This window comes from Trichosurus vulpecula (assembly GCF_011100635.1).
Source record: "Trichosurus vulpecula isolate mTriVul1 chromosome X unlocalized genomic scaffold, mTriVul1.pri SUPER_X_unloc_1, whole genome shotgun sequence".
NCBI lineage: Eukaryota > Metazoa > Chordata > Mammalia > Diprotodontia > Phalangeridae > Trichosurus > Trichosurus vulpecula.
The window spans coordinates 3,873,271-3,896,157 of NW_023494377.1; the positions used below are offsets into that span (position 1 = coordinate 3,873,271).

At 43.6% G+C, this 22,887-nt stretch overlaps 1 protein-coding gene across 1 annotated transcript in view; it reads left to right on the plus strand.

The window, feature by feature from the left end:
* The window catches only part of OPHN1 (oligophrenin 1), a 276,933-nt gene that overhangs the window by 164,183 nt on the left and 89,863 nt on the right, over window positions 1–22,887 (plus strand). Inside the window, exons 6-9 of the mRNA XM_036740449.1 lie at window positions 3,471–3,581; window positions 5,483–5,587; window positions 7,068–7,197; window positions 9,466–9,566. Of these exons, the coding sequence (XP_036596344.1) occupies window positions 3,471–3,581; window positions 5,483–5,587; window positions 7,068–7,197; window positions 9,466–9,566 (447 nt within the window). The remainder of the gene's footprint in view (window positions 1–3,470; window positions 3,582–5,482; window positions 5,588–7,067; window positions 7,198–9,465; window positions 9,567–22,887) is intronic.

The window sequence follows — 22,887 nt, forward strand, 5'->3', positions numbered from 1 at the left end:
CATTTCCTCAAAGAAAGCTGCAGGGGTGGGGCTCACCAACTGGAAGGGGGGGCGGTGTCACAGGGGTACAGGTATCTCCAGGGTGAGAAGATGGCTGCGGAAGAGATGGAAGAGTTGAGAGAATCAGGAGCAGAACTGGGAGAGAAGGAACATTCCTTTTTAGCCTCATTGCTCTTACTCCTTTCTTCCTTCATTTGTAACTCATGCCTCAGGACCCCCAGGCTCCCACAATCACTCTCCTTTTGGCTCATTTTCCCTCTACCCAGAGTTTTGCCATGGAAATATTAGACTATAGCTCATGTTGGGTTCACCAAACATGTAGGTAAAAGGATCTCCAGCTTCCCTACAAGTATTCAAGGTAGCAGTTCATATCTCCATAGCAAATGCTTAAAACACATAAAGGGCTTAGAGCAGCCCATAAAAGTTGTTTCTTTTTATTTAAAATTTTGATTTTTCCTCACTTACAGGTAAAAACAATTTTAAACATTTGTTTTAAAATTTTTTTTAATTTCAAATTCTCTCCCTTCCCTCCCCTACTCCTTGAGAATGCAAGCAATTTGATATAGGTCATACATGTGCAGTCATGCAAAACATATTTCCATGTTAGTGATGTTTTGAAGGAAAACAAAGACAAGAAAGAAAAATAAAGTAAAGAAAAAGTGTGCTTTGATCTGCATTTGGACTCTATATGTTCTTTCTCTAGAGATGGAAAGCATTTTTCATCATAAGTCCTTCAGAATCATCTTGGGTCACTGTATTGCTCAGAATAGCTTAAGTCAGTTATAGTTGATTATCATACAATATTGCTTTTACTGTATCCAGTGTTCTCCTGCTTCTGCTCATTTCACTTTGCATCAGTTAATGTAAGTCTTTCCAGGTTTTTCTGATAGCATCCTGCTCGTCATTTCTTATAGCACAGTAGTATTCTATCACAGTCACGTACAACAACTTGTTAGCCCATAAAAACTGTCAGAGAGATGCACCACATCCCTCAACCCTAATTAATGTAACAAGATTGTTCTACATTCACATAACTTTATCAGGTGAATACACATCTTTGAGTTACAGAATCAATCAATGAATGGTGTAAACGAAGTGGGAACAATTCCTAGATGCCTCTAATGAACCAGTCAGTCAGTCAAAGGTAGAAATTAGGCATGAACTACAAGGAAGCAGATGACTGATGGCCAAAGGGAAAAAGGACTTCCAATGGCCAGGAGTGGGGAGTTCTCCCTTTGGCGAGTGGAGCTCTCTGTTGAGCTCTGAGCATCGGGGTGCTGAATACAGTCCCAAAGCTGCCTTTCCCTTGGTGTGTCTAGTCTGTGCGGGCTCCCAGTGCAGATGCTGTCATTAGCCACTGCCATTATGGTGACAGTCCTACTGCATCTGATGGGAAGACCAAATTGGGTCACCCTTTCAAGTTTACAAAGTCACCCTCTGAAGGGAGAGAGCAGAGAGACAGATACTCTTTAGGTATTTGCCTGGAGCTCTTCTTCATCTAGTCTGGACTACTATTGGATTGCCAGGTTCTGAACTGGCTTGCTGTTTTATCTGTGGTCACAAGATGACTGACTGATGCTCTTCAACCAACCACAAGACATTTCCTGGGTGTCATCATCTGCTTTCATTCAGTTGATACCTAGTTTACGCCTTTGATTGGCTCAGTAGAGATATCCAAGAATTGTTCTGTCCCTAGGTTGCACCTTTGACTGATCCTGTAACTCAAACACAAAGGTATTCTCCCCTGATGAAGATTTCCAACCTTAGATCAGTGGTTCTAAATCTTTTTGGGGTCTTGGACATCTCAGAATAATGTTAAATAATTGAAGGAAAACATTAAGTTTCAGTTAGTGGTTACAGAAAATAAAGACTTAATTTTTCCCATCCAATTTCCTAGACCCCCTGAAATTTATGCATAGACCCAGGTTAAGCCCTGGCATAGAGAACCTTGTTATGTTAATTGGGGTTGAGGGGCATGGGACACTCCTTGACACAAACAATACAAATACAACTCCCCTTCCTCTCTGATGAGTCCTACCTTTCCCCTGGGGCCCTAGACCTCCAGACTCACAATGGTACTCTATGGTTTGGACTTCCCTTATAAGGGAAAGTGAATTTGGTGTTGGTAGAGGGGAAAGCCCCTGACATTCTGGTGAATCTCACTTTTCCCCAGTGATACATACAAGGCTTCCAACTTAGAATACTTTGGACTTCTTCTGGGAAGGAAAAAGAAACAGGCCCAATGTTCCTTTCACTGAGATGACAGTGTCTGAATAACTCAAAAGTCCAAGTCTTTTGTATCCTTTTTTCTCTCTAGAGGGCTAGGTTCTAGAACTCAGGAACTTTCCCTCTTCTCTCCAGAAGACTAAATATCTAGATTCTCCAAGAACTCAATTATTGTCCAGAAAAAAGGCCTCTTCTGTCTAGGAGCCCTAGCATTCATGAATTCTCCTTCCTAGCTTCCTGGATGGAAGCACAGACAACTTTCCCAGGTTGACTGTTAGCTGCCTCAGGGTTGGGGAGGAAGACTGCGCATCCATAGGCCTGCACCACCAGAACCAGGTCCAATCTTAGGTCTCCTCTCCAAAAAGGACCAACTCTGCCACTCATGCCATTTTCCTAGGCTGGCACAAAGGCTTAGCTTAGAAGCATGGCAATCAGAACCAACCACAGCCACTCATTTCATCCTCAGTCAGTGAGATACAGAGGACCATCCCTGATAAGCTCAACAAATTGATCAGACAACTTGGCTAGTCAACTCCCTATAATTTATCATTGCTTGAGTCAAGAAGGAATTACTAAGAATCACCTGCTGGGTACAGATTATGGTCGGCATTGGGAAGTTTAGATAAGACATGGCCTCTGTCCTCATGGTGCTTCCATTCTAGTTGGGGGATAAAATGCATATACTGTAATAAACTACATGCTATGTGCACTATACTATATACAATATGTACTATAATATGTAATAAATAGCACATTAGCGTATCAGAGATCATAAGATAAAGTGTTGTGTAAGAGCAGAAGGGGAAAGTTCCGAGGTGATGAGCATTTGAGGTGGGATTTATATGATGGATGTGAAGAAGGGGAGGGAGGATATTACAAGTGACCAAAGGGCATAGGAAGGAGTCCAAGTCTTGAGACCCTATTATATGCTAGATGGCACCAGTTGCTGGAGGATTCAGAGAAGATGATGTTCCTTGCTCCCCAGGAACTTTCGATCTTATCTGCCCTACTCTTTGATCTACTCTTTGATCTACAATTTTCAAAGGTCTTTCTGTGAAAGCTGCTGGTGTTCCCTACCAGGTCCTGGTTGAGCAGGCATCCCTGCCAGGCCCCTGGGCAGCTTGGCTAATGAGTAATAAGGTGGCCTTGGCAGGACAGCCTTCTTCTCCCAGGTAGTCTCCCAAAGCATTGCCTTGCTTACCCTCCGTTCCATCCCATGACATTTCATGCTTCCTTTCTTATAGGCTGACTTACAGTTGGACAGAGAGAGACACAATTTCTTTGAGTCATCTCTCGACTATGTGTACCAGATCCAGGAGGTTCAGGAGACCAAGAAGTTCAATATTGTGGAGCCCGTAAGTTCCATCTCTTTCTTTACTGTTTCTGATCATAGATTTCCATGGAAAAGTGGTGACATTGGCCTCTCAAGCAAATTCAAAACACTGGTGGCTGCGCAAAGTTTGGTTGTCTGTGTCAGTGCTAAGGCTTGAGGGTAAGGACCTTGTAGCAAGCTCTTTCATGACCTTGGGCAAGTTGCTGTCCTTCTCTGTTCTCAGTTTCCTCGTCTGTAAAATGAGAGATATTGAAACAAATAACCTGTAAGGCCTATCCCACGTCTGCAGTGCTGTGGCATTCCAGCAGCATTGATATTTATAACCATGGAATGATAACTCTGGAGAGGCCCTTACAGCAACTATCCTAGGTATGCCTGCCCTCCACGAGGTTACATTTGAATGGAGGAGACAACTTATACATAAATAGTTACAGACAATAGATATACAAAGTGAGTGCAAAGTAACTTGAGGGTTGAAGATGCTCATGGCCCAGGGGAGCTGGATAGGCCTCTACAGTCTGGCTCTTAGGATTCCAAGAGGCAGAAGTGAGGAAGGAGAGCCTTAAGTCCAACTCCCAAAGCCACCCAGTACATCAGTGGCAGAACTGGGTGGTGCAGGAAATAGAGCAGGCCTCAGGAAGACCCGAGTTCAAATCCTGCCTTAGACACTTCCTGGCAGCGTGACCTGGGTAAGTTACTTAACCTTTGTCTGCCTCAGTTTCCCTAGCTGTAAAATAGGCATAAGAGCAGCACTTGCCTCTCAGGGTCGTTGTGCTTTTCAAACCTCGAAGTGCCATATAAATACTAGCTATTTATTCTTATTAATTCTTATTATTATTCCTGAATCCTCATTCTGTTTTCTTTCCACTATATCATACCCCCTTCTGTTAACTAGAAATCAGTTCCTCATTTGTACTGAGGTTTATTCCAAGACATACTTGAATTGGTGGGAAACCTTTTGCTGTCTTTGTCTTGAAGTATTTCTCAGCATTAAGGCAATCAGGAGTCATTGACTTGTATATGATATGATACTGGGGATGGGGAGCCTTCACACACCCAGCCTGGGTGAGGTCAGAGCCCTCAGGGCTCAGAACAGGATATAATTGAGGGGGGCTTGGTGTTTGACTTTTGGGGCTCACTCATGGAAGGAGTGTTGAGACTCTGGGCAAGTTGTGTAACTGCCCGCCCCCCTGCCCCCCAGCTTTGATAATCCAGACAGATATTGGTGCTTCTCTGGTAACTATGAATTGTGATTTGATCAGACAAGGTCTGTCTGTTGATGTTTGTAATTTCTGTTTGTATTTGCCTTGAAGTTCAGGGGGCTGATCTTTTCTCCCCGAACTAAGTGATTGATAGGTGTATGTTTAATTAAACTGAGGTTGTTAACCCCTTAAAGCTGCTTTTCTTAGAAAAGCAGATCAAAGAACCTGTGTTAGCGGTCTTCTGCGTGCTGGTTGTTGTTGGTTTTACACAGCCACAGTAGCTGCTAGCCACATTTTTGCTGCACTGACAAATGAAGAAACTGAGATTCAGAGACGTCAAGTGACTTGCTTAAGGTCATGTAAGGGTTCGGTCGCCTTGAAAGTTCTCATTAATTTACAAAGTCTTACTTAAGCTAGCAAATGATCATGGTTTATAATTCAGCTAGGAGCAGGAGCCTAGGAACTGAATGCATCTGCCATCGGATGGTAGCCTCGCTCACTGCTCCACCGTGTGGCCGAAGGTGGAAGTGTTTGTATTGCTGTAACTGATGCTGAGCTGGTAAAGGCGGGTGGTTGCAGATGTGCTGTATAGGACACCAGGGGCTCAGTCGAAAGATTTACTGTCCAGTGGTAGCTGTTTCCTGTATCTCATGAAGGGAGGGGGGCGGGATGTGGGGAGGGGTTACCTGCAGTAAAAAGTCTTTTTGCCCATTCTCCTTAGGTCTTGGCCTTTCTTCACAGTCTCTTCATTTCCAACAATCTGACAGTAGAACTAACACAGGATTTCCTCCCTTACAAACAACAGCTCCAGCTCAGTCTGCAAAATGTGAGTTTGTCCCTGGGGGTTTCCATTTCCTCGTCTGTCCCCCTTCCCGCCTCGGCAGGGGTGGCTGCATTCTTGGGAGCGTTGCCCAGCTAACCTGCTGGGGCCCCATTACAGGATCTTTGAGATAAGCCAGCCTCATTGGTTCCTGTTCTTGTCCTGCCTGCTCTCCCAGCTGGATGAACTCCAGTGTGGGCCACTTGAACCCCATTACCCAGCAGCCTACCCACAGCAGAATCACATGGGCCTTGCCTTGGGGATCACGGTCTGCAGTCACAAATCCTGAACTTCTTCTAGGTCAGTCAACTGCCATACACTTTGGCCTTGACACGTGGATGCCCTGTAGTGTGGTGGAGTGTACAAAGCAATGGGTCTGGAGTCAAAGACCTTGATTTAAGTTCTGGTTCCATCACATATGACTTTGAACAAGTCACTTAACCTCTTTGAGCCTCAGTTTCCATGTCTGTAAAATGAGTATAATCGTATTTCTACTTTCCTCATAGAAGTGTAGGATTTAGAGCTGTCAGTGTAGTAGTACAGTGGAAAGAACAGTGACTCTAGAGTCAGAGGACTTGGGTTCAGGTTATTTACTGCCCATATGTGACCGTGGACAAGTCATTTACCCTCCTCTGTAAAATGAAAGTCCTTTCCAGGTCTAGAGCACTGTACTGGGATTCCAAGGCCATGTCTTCTAGGTGTTCTGTACAATCCTGATAGCACCAAGTTCTTGGCCAAACCATAGCACTTAATCACTAGTTCTTAATGATCTGTCTACCTTTCAATAAGGGTGCCTTCAGAGTTCCACCAGCCTGCTCTGTATCTGCATGCTGCCTTTTCATACCTCGCATAACAATGGTGAGGAAGGGCTCTGTTTTACAGATGAGAAGCCTGAGGCCCAAAATGCTTGTGTGAGTTTCCCAAGGTCATCCAAGGTAGGTAGGGGCAGAGCTGGATTTAAAACAATGGAAACAGCAATGGCTCTGGAGTCAGAGAACCCTAATCGAATCCCTTCCTCTGCAACTTAATACCTGTGTGACCTTGGAAAAGTCATTTTCCTCCTCTGTAAAATGAGAAGGTCAGACTTGAAGGTCTCTGAGGGTCCTTCTAGCTTGAGATCTAGGATTTCACGTGTGACTTTAGACAAGTCTCAGTTTCCTCTTCTGTAAAATGAGATGTGTAGACTCTGTGTCCTCTGAACTTCCTTCTAGCTCTAGATCTCAGTGCTTAGGATCATATGTGAGCCCAGGTCTCCTGAATCATGGTGCAGGGTTTTTTCCACAATCCCATTTACCTCCTAATTATAGGTTATGGTCCTCTGGATGCACACTCCCCTGACTCTAATCTCCTAAGAAAATGCAGTCACTCCCTGCACTAACTCCAGACCATCTGGTCAATCTACTTGCTACCATCTAATACAGCTCTTGCTGTGTCCTGGTGTATAATGCTTACTCTCCACTCATTCCTGGCGATCATGTCTTGGCAGACAAGAAATCACTTTTCTAGTACCCGAGAGGAGATGGAAGAACTGAAGAAGAGGATGAAGGAGGCCCCCCAGATGTGCAAGCTCCCAGGGCAGCCAACCATCGAGGGCTATCTCTACACCCAAGAGAAATGTATGTATGTGAGCATGCTGATGGGGGCCTGTAGCCAGAGAACTGCTTTCACGTTTATTCCTTTTGCATTCTCTGACAGACTGGTAGAACTAGAAGGAGCCTTAGAACATAGAACACAGAATGCGAAGCTAGAAAGGACCTTAGAATATGCAATGTTTGATACTCTCCACCTCCAGACAGAGAGAACTTATGAACTCAGAGGACAGATTGAGACATATTTATTTTGGACATGGCTAATGAGGGAATTTGTTTCACTTGACTATACGTGCTAGTAATGGGTTTTATTTTTCCTGCTTTCTCAACGTGTGGGAGAGGGAGAGAATTTGGAACCGGAAATAAAATTGGAGTTAAAAAGGAATATACGGTGTGTGAGTTGGAAGGGACCTTACAACATAGAACACAGAGTGTCCGAGCTGGAGGGGTCTGAAACATAGTTCTCAGAACTAGAAATGGCCTTCAAACATACAGTGTTCAGCTATGTGTGTTGGTGCACACCTGTAATGGCAGATAGCAGGGAGGCCAAGGCTGGAGGATCACTTGAGCTCAAGAGTTTTGAGCTGCAGTGGAGAGAAGAGGAGGGGAAGAGAGAGAGGAAGGGGAAGAGGGAGAGAAAAGAGGAGAAGGAAAAGGAGAGAAAGTGAAAGGGAGAGTGAGGGTGAGGGAGGAGAAGAGGAAAAGGGGGGAAGAGGAAGAGGGTGAAAGAGGTAGGGAGAACAAGAAGGGGAGGGAGCGAAGGAGGGAGGGAGGGAGAGGGAGAGGGTGGGGGGGAGAGAGAGAGAGAGAGAGAGAGAGAGAGACCATATAATGTTCATACTGGAAGGGACCTTAATGATTGCCTAGTTCCAACTATCTTCACTGGGCAAATGAGGAAACAGTCTGATTGGAGAAGACTGGTCTTGTAATGCATCTTAAAGTATGTTACCAATATTGTAATTAATTAAAATGCGTTGGGCAAAACTTCTTGGTTTCGTTGTGGCTAACTGATGTCAGGGAATAATTAATTCAGTGACTGAACATTGCAAATGATGCATACTTTTCCAGTCTCCTAAATATTCTGAATTCATTTTCTGGAATCGCTTATGTGTGGGAGGGGATGGTGTTTCCCTTTGGAAGTTCTCACTGTAGGCCCCATACCCTTTTAGTCCAGTCACTGTCCCAAATTATTATGTTTGGAGTAACCAGAGAGCTAAACCCAGGATTTGCTAGAGTTTCGAGCTGGAATGGATCTTGGAGGTCATCCCATCTGAAGCAGTTGTTTTTAAGCAAAAACTGAGACCCAGACTCACGATGCAAGTTACAGAGCCAGGATTTGAACCCAGGTCTCCTGATATAACCCAGTAAGATTTTTTTAGACTCCTGATATAGAGAGAATACTATATCTTCCTCTTCTGGAGAAGTTGTTACTTGCTGGCATCTAAACATACGTTCCCCAGTATGTAAGGGAACTAGATTTCCTCAGGCCCATATTATAGGAGAGAAAGGAGATGTGGAATAATGCTTTCTGGTTCTATCTCTGCCACTCATGACCTTTGTGACACTGGAAAAGCCATCTAAGCTTTCCTTGCCTTGCTTTTCTCCAGTGTCAAACAGGGATGGCAAGACTTGACCTCCCTCCTTCCCATGGCTGGAGAGTCAAATGAGACTAGCAATGTGAAAGCCTTTGAAATAGCCTGGAGGAGACTGGAAGCAGAGAGGCCAAGTTGGAGGCAGATGTAATAGTACAGGCAAGAGATGCTGCAGCCCTAAACTTGGGTGAGGGCCCTGTACCTGGAGAGAGGGGAATGAGGTGCAGCAGAGGCGTGAGGGAGATTGAGAGGGCACCTTCTTATATAGAGGATGTGAAGAGGGGTGGAGAGTTAACCATGGGATTAGAAACAGAGAAGGCAGAGGTGGCCAGGCCCCAGGGCTGAAGATAGGCATGAACTGAGGCAGGGCAAAGGAATTTGCAAATGGATGCTGGTGGCTAGTCCAAGGGTGAACTGATATAGGGTCCAGGTGGCAAAGGGAAGAAGGGGTGGCCAGAACAGGAGTGATGAACTTGAACAGTTCTGGAGGTGCCAGGGTGCAATAGGATGGCTACTTGATTTATAATTGGAGGACCTGTTTTCAAATTCAAGCTCTGCCCCTACTACCTGTGAGTTCTTGGTCCTCAGTTTCCCCCTCTGGCTCCCTTCCAGCTGGAGCATCCTATAAGAACTGGGTCTGAGGGGGACTAGAAGTTACAGTGAGAATTGTTTCACTGAGTTTTTTCCTTTGTTTTTGTCCCAGGGGCTCTGGGAATATCATGGGTGAAGTACTACTGTCAGTATGAGAAGGAGACCAAGACACTGACAATGACTCCCATGGAGCAAAAACCAGGAGCTAAACAGGTCTGTCCCTGTCTATTCCTTTGCAATCAACATTAGTGACTTCTCTTAAAAAGAATCTCTCCTGAAATGTGGTAGAGCTCTCATCAGCCTTCTTACAAGAAGCAGTGCCCTGTCTTTGCCCTTTGCCCTGACCTCTCCTTGGCACTTGTACCATAGTTACTTGTGTGCTCATCATATCCAGGGATATGCATATGGTAACTATTTAACAATCAGCTCTCTAAAGAAAGTGTACCCAACACACTTTTAGGTTTAACCTACATTATTAACATTTTCTCTATTCCTTTTAAAAATCTAGACAATCACGAAAACAATAAATGAAGCCCTGATTTGTAGAATTTGCTGATTTCCAAGGTGTAAATGCTCACACTGAAAATTTAACAGTTGGCTCTTGCAAGCAGGTTTGAGCTGGCTCCAGTACACCCCTATTCTATCTCCCTGATAGACTGTAAGCTTCTTGAGAGTAGGGGCTGTTTTATAGCAGTTTTTGTATCCATTCAGAGCACAGGGCCCTGGGTGGGATTTGGTGCTTGGATGGATCTGTGACTTCTCCATATGGGGAGATTGCATCCACCAGTTCTGATGTTCTGTGTACAGCATGAACGCAACAGTCACACCCCCCCCCCCACTGGGGGACCCAACTTAGGAGTATGATTGTGAGTTGGGGGAAGAGGGGATGTTACGTATGTCCTAAGGTTCCTTCGAGCTCTTTCATGCTCTGTTTTCAGTTCTATTTTCTATGAGGCAAGGTCCCTTTACAAGAGGCAACATCATATAGAGGATAGAGGGCTGGGCCCAGGAAGACCTGGGTTCAGATCGTGCCTCTGCCATATACTGGCTTATATTGCCAAGGCAGTATTTGCAACGGTTGCGATATGAGTATGCCAGAATGGTTCCGAATCACAAAATATAACAGACACTCCATATAGAAGACAGAAGAAGCAAAACATTTATTCAGACACCAGAGAACCAAATCTCAAAACCAGCAAGTCCAATCTATCCAAATAGCAAAGAAATTAACACATATTATCCCAGCAGAGAACGACTCCATCCCATAACCTTCTGCCCCGCTGCTGGGGCCTTCCCACAAACTCACTCACAGCATAGCCAGGTCTGTTCTCTCCCTCAGCTCTAATGCTCTGAGCATTTCCTGCTCCACCCTTTCCTGTTCCTCTCATTCAGCAAGCTCCTCCCACCACATGTGACTTAGGATTCCTGTGACATAAGCAGGTCACATGGGCTTATCAATGGATGCCATCCCCATGCCAATGTAATCATATATCCAGTTCTCTCCTTTGCCAAAGTCAGTGGCCTATCAAAAAGTATTTCTTAAGGGTTTCTCTTTTGTAAGAAACTTTTCCCTATCCCCTGAATGCTAGTGCCTTTCCTTGGAGATTTTCTCTAATTTATTTGGAATATGTTTCCTTTATAATATAGTCATTTGCATGTGTCTCCCTCGTAGTAGGTGCTTAATAAGTCCATATTGACTTCAGTTGACTTACTGTGCACTTGTTATAAGTGCTCAGGTTATGAAGAAAGGAAAAACCAATCTCTGCCCTCAGGGAGCTTCCATTATAATGTGGGAAACTAGGAAATAATTAGGTATGTGCAAGATATACACACACACACACACACACACAGAGGGGGGGGGAAGGAAATATGAGAGAGGAGGGCATTAGTAGTTGGAAGAACCAGGAAAGGCCCCCTACAGAAGGCAGGATTTGAGCCAAATCTTGAAGGAAGCTAGGGAAATGAACAGGTGTAAGTATGGGAGAAAAGAATACTAGGGATGGTGGACTGCCCACACCTGCAGCCACAGATGTGGGAGATGGAATATGGTGTGTGAAGAACAGAAAGGTCAGTGGATTGGATTGGCCAACGGATTGGAGAGTATGTGGAGGAGGCTGGGAAGGTGGGAAGGGGCCAGGTTCTAAAGGGCTTGAAATACCTAACTAAGGATTTTCTATGTAATCCTGGAGCCAATAAGGAGGCACTGGAGTTCACTGAAGTGGTGGTTACTGGTGGTGGTGCCATGGTCAGAACTATGCTTTAGGAAAGAGAGACAGAGGGAGACGGAGAGGGGGAAGGAGAGGGAGGCAGGGAGTCTGCCTTCAGGCAAGGAGACTCAAGGTAGTACTCTCGATAATGATTTTGAACAGGTGAGCATTTGTGGGGAAAGATAATGAGTTCCATTTTGGACTTGTTGGGTTTCAAATGCCTCCAGGACATCCAGTGTGCAGTACCCACAAGGCAGTTGGTGAGATGCAGTACTATGGCTTAGAGAGGTACTAGGTCTATAGAGATCTATATCTAGGTACTAAATATAGAGATATGTAGGTATGGGAATCCTTAGTAGAGAGATGATAACTGGACCCAGGGGAGCTGAGGAGATCACCAAGTAAAGCAGAAGAGCAGAGGGCTCAGGACACAGCTGTATGGGACACCTACAGTTAGTGGGCTTTAACATAGTGGAAGAACCAGTGAAGGAAACTGAGAATGAGTGGTCAGACAGTTATAAGGAAGATTAAAAGAGAGTAACATCATGAAGATTTAGAGAGGAGAGATTATCCAGGAGGAGAGGGTGATAAACAATTTCAAGAGAGGTCAAGAAACATTAATGGTGTTGGTGGAGTTGTGAATTGATCCAACCATTCTGTAGAGCACTTTGGAAATGTACTCAAAGGGCTATAAAACCATGCATACCCTTTGACCTAGCAATACCACTATTAGGCCTGTATCTCAAAAGAGATAAAAAACAAAAAGGAAAGGGACCTACATGTACCAAACTATAGCAAAATAGCAGCTCTTTTCTGGGGGCAAAGAATTAGAAATTGAGGGGATACCCATCAATTGGGGAACGGCTGAACAAGTATGTGATTACGATGGAATACTATTGTACTATAAGAAATGACGAGGAGGATGCTCAGAAAAACCTAGAAAGACTTACATTAACTGATGCAAAGTGGAACGCACTGTGTACAAAGTAACAACAATTTTATAAGATAATCAGCTACGAACGACTTGGCTATTCTCAGCAATACAACAATCCAAGACAGCTCTGAAGGACTTATGATGGAAAATGCTCTCCATCCCCAGAGAAAGAACCGATGGTGTCTGAATACAGATTGAAACATTTTTTTAACTTTCTTTATTTTTCCTGAAGTTTTTTTTTCTTTTAGTCTATGCTTTCTTTCACAACGTGACTATTATGGATATGTTTTGCATGACTACACATGTATAACCTATATCAAATTGCTTGCCTTCTCAATGAGGGAGAGCGAGGAGGGAGGAAGAAAGAGAATTTGGAACTCAAAAGTTTTTTTAAATTAATTTACTTGCTTTTAGTTTTCAGCATTCACTTGCATAAGCTTTTGAGTTTTAAATTTTCTCTGCCTCCTTCCCCTCCCCTCTCCTCAAGATGATGTGCATTCTGATATAGGCTCTACATATACATCCTTATTAAACATATTTTCACATTAGTCATAGAAGTTAAAAGTTTTAAAAAACGAATGTTAAAATTTTTTTCTGCGTGTAACTGGGAGAAAAGAAAATACTAAACCAATAAAAGAAAAGAAAAAGAAAAAAAGAGAGGTCAAGAAGTATGAGGATTAAGAAAAGACGGTATGCACAGTGGGATCTTCTGTCCTCTTCACTTTTCAGTCAGTATTGCAGCTATAAAGATGAAGTCTGCCATAGAATGTCATTGACGGCACGCTATTCTGGTCTCCCTTCGTCCATGATGCCCATAATGCATGTGTAAATTTTTCTGCCAAAGATTTTATAGATATGGGAAAGTAGGTTTATGGGTCAGTAGTTATTTATATTCTCTCCTCACTTTGGTTGGCAATAGTAAGATGTAAGACTTTCCTCAAGAGTCTTCCCGTTAGGAGTTCAGTATCTTCTCTTTTTTAGGGTACCTTGTGAACCAAGCCATCCAGATTGTGCCATCTCCAGCACAGACATCCTTTAGATATATTTGGTCTAGTCTAACTGTTCTTCCCATCTTGGGTTTTTTTTTGGTACTGTTTCTGTTTCCTCATATAGTACATCAGGGACTGTCATGTTCAAATTCAAATGAGGTGTGATGGAGAAAAAAGATTGGTATAAAAATCTTTATAGAGCTTGTCATTTTTCATCTGTTATCTTCTTTCTAGTTTCATCTTGAAATGCCTGAGGGATGATTTTACTTGGTTAGGTCTCTTTATACTTTCTCCAAATTTATTTTCCCCTCTAGTTCTACTCAGTCAGTATTCTATGGAGTGATACTACTTATAATCTGCTACCAACCTCTTCTGTTAGAACTTAGAAATGAGTTTAGACTCCACTGGCATTGCCTTTTGTCACTGTCCTGCAACTTGGCAATGAGATCAAAGCATTTTTCTAGAGCGTTTTTTAAAAAAATCTCCTTGCTGTGGCAGTTGATTGACATAAGTAAATTTTCCTGGGGAAATGGTAGTCTGTAGTGATAGCTGTTCTTATATCCATTTTTCATTTTTCCACATCAGTAACTTGATTAAGTAAAGTAGGTCAGTTGCCTTCCTTGCATGCCATAACTTCATCTCATTTTTATTCTTTGTCTAATTGGATATTGATTTCTACTTTGGCTCTAATGAGTCAGTGTTAGAATATAAGATAGCTGCTCTAGAAATGATTCTCACATACATAATTGGTCCTTGCTTATCTTTTAACGTAATCAATTTCACTTTTCTTTTTATTATTTGGTGATCATTATGTCCAGTGCCTCTTAACTCTCTTTTTAAAGTGAGAATTCATGATATATAGGATGGAAGGAGACAAGCATTTATTAAGTGCCTACTGTGTTCCGGGCACTGTGCTGAGTACTTTAGAAATACTATCTCATTTGATTCTCAAAGAAACCCTGGGAGGACGGTGCTATTATCTTCATTTTACAGTTGAGGAAACTGAGGCAGACAAGTGACTTGTCCAAGGTCAAACAACTAGCAAGTGCTTGAGGCAGGATTCTAACTCAGGTCTTCCTGCGCTCTAGCCACTGTATCGCCTAGCTGCCCATATGGATGAGCTTGAAGCTTCTGTACAGTCTTCAAGATTTTTTGTTTCTGAATCATATTTTCCAACATATTTTTCACTTTCCTCCTATATCTGTCTTTGCATTGAAACCACTGACTATTGAACTATTAATTTAATTCTAGAGGGGCTTACTGTATTTTCCTCTGCCACAGGTGGTGCAAAAGCTAAAATTATTTTTGTAATGGTCTTATGAATGATTATCCTAAGCATTGCAATACAAGATGACCCAATGTTCCTTGAAATGATGTTTTGGGTTTGGGTTTTTTTTGGTGGCCTTTAGACGTTTGCCTCAGTTTCCTCATCTGTAAAATGAACTGGAAGAGGAAATGGCAAACCACTCCAGTATCTTTGCCAAGAAAACCCCAGAACGGGGTCGCAAAGAGTTGAACACAACTGAAATGACTCAACAACAAAATTAGATATACAATAAAACCAATTCCACTTACTTATTTATTTGAGTTTCCAAAGAGGACCTATGTGCTATATTTCATTCTGGCTTCCTTTATCATGACAACGTCAAGATTGAGATACTTGGATTCTTCTGTCTTGTCACCTGCTAAGCGGCTCATACTTCGAGAAATTCTCCTTGGTACTTAGCATAGGCTGTCTTGTACTGGAATTATCTCCATACCTGTCATTCTCTTATTCGGCCTCCTAATGCAGAGTGTACACTCCTTGAAAGCAGGCCCAGTAGCCATCATTGTATCCCTAGAAACATTCCTCAACATAACCATTTGCTAGGTGGCAACACGCTTCTCACTAAGCATGTGTTTTATAGTTCACTCCATTGGGAAAGATCCCCTATAGGAAATGGGCATGTTTAGACTGGAGAAAAGAAGACTCAGCAGTGATGTCGTATCTATTTTCAGGGAAAAGAAAGTGAAGAGAGGCAGGCTGAGGCTTGATGCCCTGTGTGCAAGAGTCATTTAGTTAAAAAAAGAAAAAAAAGAAAATTCCAATGCGTAGAAATTGTCTCAAAATATTTACAATCTAAGGGAACTTAGTCTAGTTGTTTAATAGTAATCCAAGTAGTTCGGGCGTCTATTAATTTCTACCCTCTCACTCCAAACAATATATAGGCTATCCCAAAAATCTTATTGCTCTTTACAGCTATGGAAACTTAAATACTTCAAATGCAATTATCTCTTTCACATTGTAGGGGTTAGGGGCATGGTACCCATGCAATCTAGAAAATCCATGTGGAATTTTTTTGGTCCTCCCTTGGTATCAGAGAAGAAGTTTGAATTATTATGGTATTAAAAGATAAAATATGTTGACATTATATAATACTGCACATATATCTTATGCATTTCTGAGTTTCTAAACTTTTTTCTGTGTTGTGTGCTGGCCTTCACATGTCTGTCACCTATGGCTTCCACAAAACTCCCTCAAAATTCCTATTTAATTTCTTGTGCCAACCCACGATATATCTGAACTGTGATGGGGAAAGTCATGATGTGGAAGGAATAACTTTACTTTGAATGCTTAAATACTCAAACTTTAACAGCTTGAAATGGAACTAAGACTTTTAGGATATCCCGTCTATGGGTTTAACAAGCCAGCAGGTATTTCCCTCTGATGTTGTTAATGAACTTTGGCTATCTAGACACTATGATCTGGGGTGCTATTTAGGCATTAGTTATACTTGCTGGATAGAGAAAAGGTCAAGGCCAAATGCAAGTTGGAAGTTTTCTGCTCTCAGGCAGCAAGGGGAGTGAGGGCAAGGGGGCCACAGACCCATCCTAGTCCTTGTCATCACCCTCAAAAAATGGGACAGCGATGCAAACTATGGCCAGGTAAAAGGCATCCTCAAGTATGAGGTGGAATTGGTGACCTCTGAGATCCTTCCTGACTCTTTGTGGAATTATCCTTGGATCTCTTTTGTGATAGGTCAGGCCCTGATTGTGCTGAGTGAACAAACTCAGAGGCATTGAGTCCAAACCCCTTTTCTACAGTTGAGGAAACTGAGGCCCAGAGACAGGACGTGAGTGGTCCAGATTTAGAGCTGGAATGGAGAGAATAGGCTTTTATTAAGTGCCTTCTATGTGCCTGGCACTGTGCTAGGCACTTAATAAATATTGGTTCATTTGAGGCCATCTAGTCTAACCTTCCATCTTATAGATGACGAAACTGAGCCCCAGGGATGTGACATTACTTGCCTAGGACCACATGAGTCAGACCTGCTTCACATCGCAGTCCTCTGATCCAATTTAACTGTATCACATTGTGCTTACTGTGGGTGGACCTGGTTTTATGCAAACCCAGTGTATGAAAGCCTAAGGTTACAAAAGAGGACCAATCAATCAACAAGCATTTGTTAGGTGCCTGCTGTGTACATACCAGGCATTGTGCTAGTTATTTGGAATACAGAGACAAAAGTGAGACAATAATGGGTATGGGGGAGGGGGAGATTAGGGCTTTATCAAGAGATACACTGTAAGGTTCTTTAAATATGTCTCCATGGACTTTGAAATAACTGTGTTAGTGTGGGAAAAGCACTTTGCAAACCTCAAAGCATTACGGAACTGTAAGGAAATTGAGGAATAATTCAGATGTGACTTATTTTACAGAAATTCCGTTTACAGACTACTTTTTTCAGGAACACAGCCACTGCCTAAAGCAGGGTGTCTCCTCATTAGTGGATGGAGGAGTGGATTTGGAGTCTGGAAGACCTGAGCTCAAATCTCACCTCAGACACTTGTTGCCTGTTTGACTCTGACCAAGGATGTCACCCCAGCCTCAGTCTTGGGTTCCTCATCTGTAAAATGGGGATGAAAAGAGCATTTTCCTCACCTGGTTGTTGTGAGAATCTCAATCTCTCTCTCTCTCTCTCCCTCTCTCTCTCTCTCTCTCTCTCTCTCATACACACACACACACACACACACACACACACACACACACACACACACCCTCTCTCTCCCCCCCCTCCCTGCCCCTCCCCCTCTCACTCCTCCTCCACTGTTGCCTAGCCAGGTTTTTTAAAGGGTTAATCTGTTTTCTTCTCCTTCTCCAAGATCTAGTCTAGATCACATCTAGAAAATAGCACAGACATGATGGCCCTCTTGCCTATAAAACATTGACTTTCTTTGGATTAGGAAAACTGAAGGATCTTTTCTGGTCCTACCCATGGGAAGTTCAGCCCCTTAGGGAGTCCTCATAATCACATGGCCTGTTTCTATGGGGGAATATTGACATATGTCTCTCTCCTCCTTTGAAGTTTCCCTTCTCTCAGGACCTCCAAAGATGCCTGGAGCCTAAGGGCTTTTACTTTGTTGAATTGCTTACTAAAAAAAACCCTGCCAGACCTCCTTGTCTGCACTGCTATTTGTGGTCCCATGAGGAAGCTTTTTGAGGCGGGAGGGACAGAGGATTCAAGGGGCCAGGGGAACAGCTTTGGGCAAGGGAAGGTGCAGCATGTAGGACTGGGGGCCAGATTTGACCCGGTGAAGTCCTGCTTACTGGGCTTGATTCACAAGAGTGTCCTTTGCTGCTCCTTGTCTGTATGCAAATTGTAGGCATTAATTCTAGAAGGAAAAGAATTGCGAACCTGCCATTTGGTATTGAACCACCATATTTGTTACTCAGGCTAGAATGTAGGTTTTGGAGGAGATTTATGGAGGAAAGAAATGTATATGCCAAGGACACTGTGATATATGATCCATGTAGAACAGAAGCCACTGTGCCTCTGTAAAGTCTGGCATCAGTGGGGTGCCCCTGTGACTGTCTCTGGTAATTTACAAGTGGTAAGAATTTGGCTGGGCATGAGTGGATAAGGAGAGGTGCTCCCTTGCCTGGGCCATCCATTGACTTGGAGCTCCCTGATTTGTCATTGTCAGAGGGGAGAAGAAGTTGGAGGCTTGGCCAGTGACAGGGCTGAGGCCTGTCTCCAGGCCCCAAGGCCACCTTGTCTGCTCCCTGTGCCCCAAGTCACAGGATTGGTCAGAATGCCTTCGGAGTATCTGCCTTCTCTGCCTGCTGAATCAGGCACAAAGTGGGCACTCTGTTGATTGCTAGAAGGTGAGAAGGCAGGACATTGCCACTTTCCCCATTGAGGTTTTGATGTTGTGGGTCAGCACAAGAAATTAAATGGGAATTTTGGGGGAGTTTTGTGAAAGCCACAGATGATATGCTAAGGCCAGTAGGAGACACAGAACCTATGACCAAATACTTAACCCAAATTTTACAATAAGGTACTGTAAACACCCCATAAAAGAAAAAGAAAAAATTCAGACTTCTTCTCTGTTATGAAAGAAGGGCCAAAAATATTTACATGGTTTTTCCAGATTGCAGGAGCTTTGTGTCCTAACCGCCATGATGTGGAAGGGATGACTGTATACTTTTCCTAGAACTCCTCAGTTCAGGTCAGCCCTATATTTGGGGGAGGGGGGTGCTAATATAATTAAGAGAGTGGCAAGGTCACAACTACTCAATGAGGTCTTATCGTTATGCTTTATTTCCTTGGTACAAGATCAAATTTGTTTGCCTCTGAATTCTTTGATAAGAGTAAATGCTCTTTAAGCTGGCCAAGAATGGTTTTTTGCTCCAGTAGAGGGCCAGCTCTGTTGAGCTAAAGGAGCATGATTCGGGCTCACTGAATTATAGCAAATTCGAAAGAGAAGGTAAAGGTTCCCCAAATGGGTGGGGGCTCAGAGCACAGGCCTCATCGAGTAGATCCACATACCCACAAATCCCTTGCCATTCTCTAGAGCAGAGATGCTGAATGTGGCAGCCCATGGGCCGAACGTAGGCCACAGTGGGACCTAAACCAGATGCGATGTACTTGGGAAACATTTACCAAAATACAAATATATCAAAGCATATATAATGTTACATGTTAAAAGTAAGCCAATCTGCTGCCCACAGGGATCCTTAACTTGGATCCTTATCTGCCACCAGGCATTTGTGGTCCTCATTTGATACCACTGGGCCTCAGTCTTCAAACTTTTTCGATTGCTTGCCCCTATCAGTTAAAAAATAATTTTGAGCAGCAAAGTAATGTATTTTATATACAATATAATCTATATTATATTGTATTGTATTATATTATGTTACATTATATCATATCATATTTAAAACTCTACCAATATATTAAAACATATTCAAAATAGAGATTAAACAAGATGAGATAAATACTATTTTAAGATAACTTTAAATTATATTAATAGTTCAGGAAACCTTTTTTCTCACTAAAGATATTTTTTGGTGAGAATAATGGAATTGAATATGATCGCTATTCTTTTAGAAAGCCTCATTTTAACCCTTTAAGATTATGTCAGTTAGAAGGTCTAGTTCTCAAGTCACTGGGGAAGGAGCTGAGCTGTGGCAGCTGAGTCCGCTATCTCACCCCCCCACCCCCACCCCGGCTCCCCACAGCTGGGAAAGGACAGGCTCCCTCTATTTCAATGGGCTCAGGATACTTACAGCCTGCTAATATTTATCCGTTTCCAAAGTTGTTTTTCTTAGAGTGCCTTTCTACATAGCTGTATTCCGGCCCCCCCCCCCCCCCCCCCCCCCCCCCCCCCCCCCCGCGCCACCAATTTCCCCATGGCCTCATTGGCTCATGACTAAACATCTGTCTATGGGGATTCCTGGCCTTCTTTTCTGAATTCTGCTGAGGGAGGTGGGGGCTGTGGCCCAGTACACTTCCACAGGCATTTTTGTGTTGGAATTTTGTGTATGGAATGGATCCCAGGGGTCAGACCTTCACTCCTGGCCTCCACAGCTGGGGGCTGGGCTGAGCTTTGCTCCTTCCTGTCTTTTAAGGATCCTTTTCCTTATAGGCACCATGACGAGATTGCCCAAGGCAGCATCAGTGGCTGAGAGTGAGCAGAAGAGAAGAGGAGGAGGAGGAAGAGGAGGATGATAAGGGGGAGGAGGAAGAGGAGGAAAAAAGGGGGGAGGAGGAAGAAAAGGAGGGGGAGGAGGAGGAAGAGGAGGATGGTAAGGGGGAGGAGGAACAAAAGGAGGGGGAGGAAGAAGAGGGGGAGGAGGAAGAGGAGTAGTAAAAGAAGAGGAAGAGGAGGAAAAAGGGGGAGGAGGAGGAAGAGGAAGAAAAAGAGGGGGAGGAGGAGGAAAAGGAGGGGAAGGAGGAAGAGGAGGGGAAGAAGGAGGAGGAAGAGGAGGGGAGGAGGAGGAGCAAAAGGAGGGGGAGGAAGAAGAGGAGGGGGAGGAGGAAGACAAGGGGGAAGAGGAAGAGGAGGGGGAGGAGGAAAAGGATGATGATGAGGAAGAGGAGGAAAAGGGGGGAGGGGGAGGAGAAAAAGGAGGAAGAAAAGAAGAGGAAGAGTTGGATCAAGAGGAGAAGAAAAAAAGGAGAAGAGGGAAAAGAAGGGGTTGAAGAGTGGAAGAAGAGGAGGAAGAGGAGAAGAAGAAGGAATCAGAAGAAGATAAGGATGGAGAGAAGGAAAAAAGGAGGAGGAAAAGGAAGAGGAGGAGAAAAAAAGGAAAAGGTGGAGGTGGAGGAGGAAGGAGACAGTGAGAAAAGAGAAGGTGGAGGAGGAGGAGAAGGAATCAGAAGAGGAGGACGAAGAGAAGAAAAAAGGAGGAAGAAGAGGAAAAGGAAGAGTAGGAGGAGAAAAAAAGGAAAAGGAGGAGGTGGGGGAGGAAGAGGATGAAGAGTGGTAGAAGAGGAGGAGGAGAAGCAGTCAGAGAAGAAGAGGAAGAGGAGGTAGAAAAAGAGGAGTAGAGAGAGCATTCTATGCATGGGGGATAGAGAAAATCCCAGAGATCATGGGATGGACCCAAGTCCTGATCCAGATTGTGGCCATGAATGCCACCTTGTGGTGAAATCAGCACTCAGAAAAAATTCTTCATCTGTTAATGGTAGTCTCCATTTTAAGACAGCCAGAGAACTCTTCCCATTCCACATTGTGGGCCAGGAAAGCTTACTTAATGGTGCAGGCCTTCAATCCTGTGCATTTTTTTCCATCATCATGGATCTTAAAGTCCTATGTCTCCTAAGTACACTCCATTCAATCCTTTCTCTGCGTGCTTGAACATCAGCCACTGTAGATACCAAGAAAAGGAAACCAGACCACTTTCATATCCTCTTAGAGGAAGACCAGCTCAGTTGTCTTGCTCTTCTTCCCTTTTTGTCAAGTGGCAGGTGCAAAAACAGTGGATGAAGCAGCTGGCGGCGAGGAATTGCCCATGGTGACAGGAAAGAGGAAGTGATATTCCCATTCTAGTGGAGCTGAGAGGACCAGGAGAGTGGCTTCCTTGGACACACCAGTGTTCACAATGGCAGAGTCATCCATTTTAGTTTCATGGTTTTTTAAGAATTTAATAATCATCAGCAAAAAACATCAAACAAAGAAATGAACTAAAGCCATGCTTAGGACTGTGAACTTCGAAGGACTGCTTGTGGCTTCAAAGGAGTAGCTACCTATGAACTCCAGTCAAATATTCATTATAAATGCCTTTTACTTGCTTCTGTATCCCCTTCTGATTTCCCTTCCCTTTGTATTTTATTGCAATTTGTTACTGATATTTGTATGTGCCTTCCTCTTCTCCCAGTTGTTTCCCTAGTGCTTAGCAGAGTGCCTGCCACGTAGTCGGTGCTTAATACTTGTCAGCTAACTAACTCTGTGTGTGTTTGGAGGGGGAGGTGCTGCATAGCAAGGTACATAGAGTGCTGGACTAAAAGTCAGGAAAACCTGAGTTCAAATTCCTCATCTAATACTAGCTGTATGACCTTGGGCAAGTCACTTAACCTCTCACTGTCATAGATACTGTCCTAGGATCTATTTACTAAATTATAGGTGATCTTTGATCTGAGTTTTCACCCTAGGAATTGTCTACTTCTCACATTTAGTTGTTGTGTATGTTGCTTGGATGCTGATTCCTTGTACCAAACACAGTTGAGAAACTCATCCCAGGATGAAGCTGCCATCCCTGATTGTGGGGCCAAGTGGGGAGGAGCTCTCCTGGGATGTAGCTTCTTGAAGAGGAAGCATACCTGGAGACAGTGATTGGTTCATTCTAAATTGTAACCCCCTGGGCCAAAGCTCCAGTTGCCCTCTCATAGTTGTGGTGCTGCTTGGGCTTTAGTGGCTTCTCCTTCACTGGTGTTTTTCATGTAGAAGCCCAGTGACCCCTCATGAGACGTAGATTCAGGTATGGGTTGGACTAGGTGTCCCTTCCAGCTCTAAAGTCTGTGATGCCTTAACTTTTTGGACTCTCCTTAGCTAATTTGGAGTGTTAGTATCCCTGATTCTCTCCTTCTAGGATGCTACCATTCTTCTCTATGCTTCCTCTATTACCTGCCCTTGATCCT